The sequence below is a fragment of the Amphimedon queenslandica genome, unplaced genomic scaffold, assembly GCF_000090795.2.
Source record: "Amphimedon queenslandica unplaced genomic scaffold, v1.1 AMPQUscaffold_8676_Cont19383, whole genome shotgun sequence".
In the NCBI taxonomy this organism is placed as follows: Eukaryota; Metazoa; Porifera; class Demospongiae; order Haplosclerida; family Niphatidae; genus Amphimedon; species Amphimedon queenslandica.
The window spans coordinates 41-2,718 of record NW_003551050.1 but is presented as its reverse complement, the minus strand read 5'-3'; the positions used below and the strand labels follow the sequence as shown (position 1 = coordinate 2,718).

Sequence of the window (2,678 nt, the reverse complement as noted above, 5' to 3'; positions counted from 1 at the left end):
TGATTTAATTGTACCTATAGGCAAGAGAAATAGTTTTTGAACAATCAAAAAATGACTTACCATTAACAGTAACATTGACTGAAGTTCTAATGTTGTCACTGGGTAGGACAAATGAATGATTAGTACTTGATATACTGTACTGGCAAGTATATTGTCCAGCATCAGATAATGACACATTATTGATAGTGTAGCTGATAGTGTGTTCAGTATTATTATTGATACCAGTATATGAGTGTAGAGTGTGATTAGAGGAATTGAGCCATTGTATGTTCAGATTAGTAGTAATATGAGAAGGATAAGTGGCAGTACAAGTTAGAGTAATGCTGTCACCAACACTATAGTAAGGCTTTAACTGATTAACTGAGGGATTTTTACCATTAGGAACTAAAATAGATGCAAAATAGTATTATTGAATATTAAAAATGTTACAAAACTACTTACTTTTAACTGTAATACTTGTGAAATTATAATTTATTTTACTGCGTATGACATCATTATTATTTGTTGCATTAACAAAGAAGGAACAAGTGTACTGTCCAGCATCAGATAGTCTTGCATTACCAATAGTGTAACTAAAAGAGTGTTGGGCTTTATCATTGACTTCAGTATATGAATTTAGTCTATCCAGACCATAATGGTGCCACTGTATGGTCACAGTAGTATTAACATCAATAAGGTGATTAGTAGGATAACTGATAATGCAAGAGAGAGTAATGTTATCATTAACATTATAGTAGGATTTGGAGGGATGGACCAGTATATATGGAGTGATGACATTTGGCACTGTAGGTTAGACATAAAAAATAGAGAAAAAAATTGCACCTGCTTCTTACTTTTTATATTAATGATGGTAAAATTTCTGGTAGCATTACTTGTAACTATATGAGAAACACTAGTATTAATGAAGAAGGAACAAGCATACAGTCCAGCATCAGATAGTCTTGCATTACTTATAGTGTAGGTAAGAGTGTGTTCATTATTATCATTGATAATGGTACTGAAGTTAAGAGTGTGATTAGATGAATTGAACCATTGTAGAGTCAAATTAGTATCGACATCAATGAAGGAAGAGTATGGATAAGTGACTGAACATGAGAGGGTAATGTCACTGCCAGCATCATACACAGACTGATGAGGAATGAGATTAATTACTGGAACCTTGTCATTAGGAACTAAAAGAAACAAAATGTACAACTAACAACAAAAAATGATTTTACTTTTAATAAAAACATTAGTTGAAGCTGTCATATTTTCACTGGGTAGGACAAATGAATGATTAGTACTTGATATATTGTACTGCATGACAAGTATATTGTCCAGCATCAGATAATGACACATTATTAATAGTGTAGCTGATAGTGTGTTCAGTATTATTATTGATACCAGTATATGAGTGTAGAATGTGATTAGTGGAATTAAGCCATTGTATATTCACTTTAATGTCAATGTCAAGTAAAGAATAGTTAAAAATAGGGACAGAGCATGCAAGATTTATATTGTGACCAACATTGTAATATGAATTTAATGGAGTAATTGATGGATCATTACTTTTTGGAACTAAAAAAAATCAATTGAAATAACCCAAACATAAAACTCACTTTTAATTGTTACATTAGTGACTCCTGTCCTGGCATCACTTGGTATAATATAAGGATTATCAGTGGTACTATTGAGATAATATGTACAATTGTATTCTCCAGCATCAGATAGCTTTATATTAGTGAGAGTATGATTGAAGTATTTATTGTATGGATAAATAGAATATTGCTGGGAAAGATTTCTATTACAACTCCATTTAATATTAACAGTAGTATCAACATTAACCAGTGGTGAGTTAGGCTCAGTGACTTTACAAGAGAGAATGACATCACTACCAACTTCATAATAGGGTTCTGTAGGTTTAAACTCCAGTGCTGTATTATCGATTGGAACTAAAGTAACAAATAAATATTAATTATCTCACAATAAAAATTACTTACTAATAGCAGTAATGTTAGTGTATTTGTATTGACTCTCACTGCTTTGAATAAATTTATATTCTTGTTGAGTGTGATGAGTATTACTACACTTGTATTGCCCAGCATTTGATAAGCTAAAATTAGTTAGATGATACTGGAAATTATGTTCAGTGTAATCTTCTATATCTATAGTACTACTGTTAAGAATATCATCTTCATTATTGATCCAACTAATGTTGACAACTGTGTCCATATCAATGTATGATGGTTTGTGGTAACTAATTGAGCAGCTAAGAGTGATATTACTATCAACTTCATAGTATACATTGAGAGGAATAATAGAAGCTGTTGAGTTAATTTCATTTGGTACTACAAACAAAAGATATGATACATAAATATAAAAATATTAGACATGGCAAGTTATAGGGAAGAAAAAGTTGAAATAAAATAGTGAAAACCAAGTTTTGTTGGTTTGCAAGGTTTTGAACATGCAGAGCAAGTTTTAAGGGCATATTAGATCTGGGTGTCCCAAAAATCATTAAAATTATTGCAGTTATTAAAAAATTGATTCTTTAAAAAACTAGAAAGCCTATAGGAAGGTTGCCTTTAACATTTGCAAGATAAATATTTCATTTAATATAGGTTCCTCAAATATGAATTTTACTATGGTGAGTACCGTACACTGGTATTGAGGGTATGGGTTTTGAGGTTTTGATGGTT

At 31.0% G+C, this 2,678-nt stretch overlaps 1 protein-coding gene across 1 annotated transcript; it reads right to left on the bottom strand.

Moving 5' to 3' along the window:
- Window positions 1-60: 60 nt before the first annotated feature.
- On the bottom strand, window positions 61-2,327 carry LOC109591222 (Down syndrome cell adhesion molecule homolog; the record flags this gene model as incomplete). Its single annotated transcript, XM_020006996.1, has 5 exons — window positions 61-384; window positions 442-783; window positions 834-1,172; window positions 1,599-1,931; window positions 1,980-2,327. Coding segments are annotated over 5 exons (1,686 nt in total), but the record flags the coding sequence as incomplete, so codon positions are not given.
- Between the last annotated feature and the right edge of the window lie 351 nt (window positions 2,328-2,678).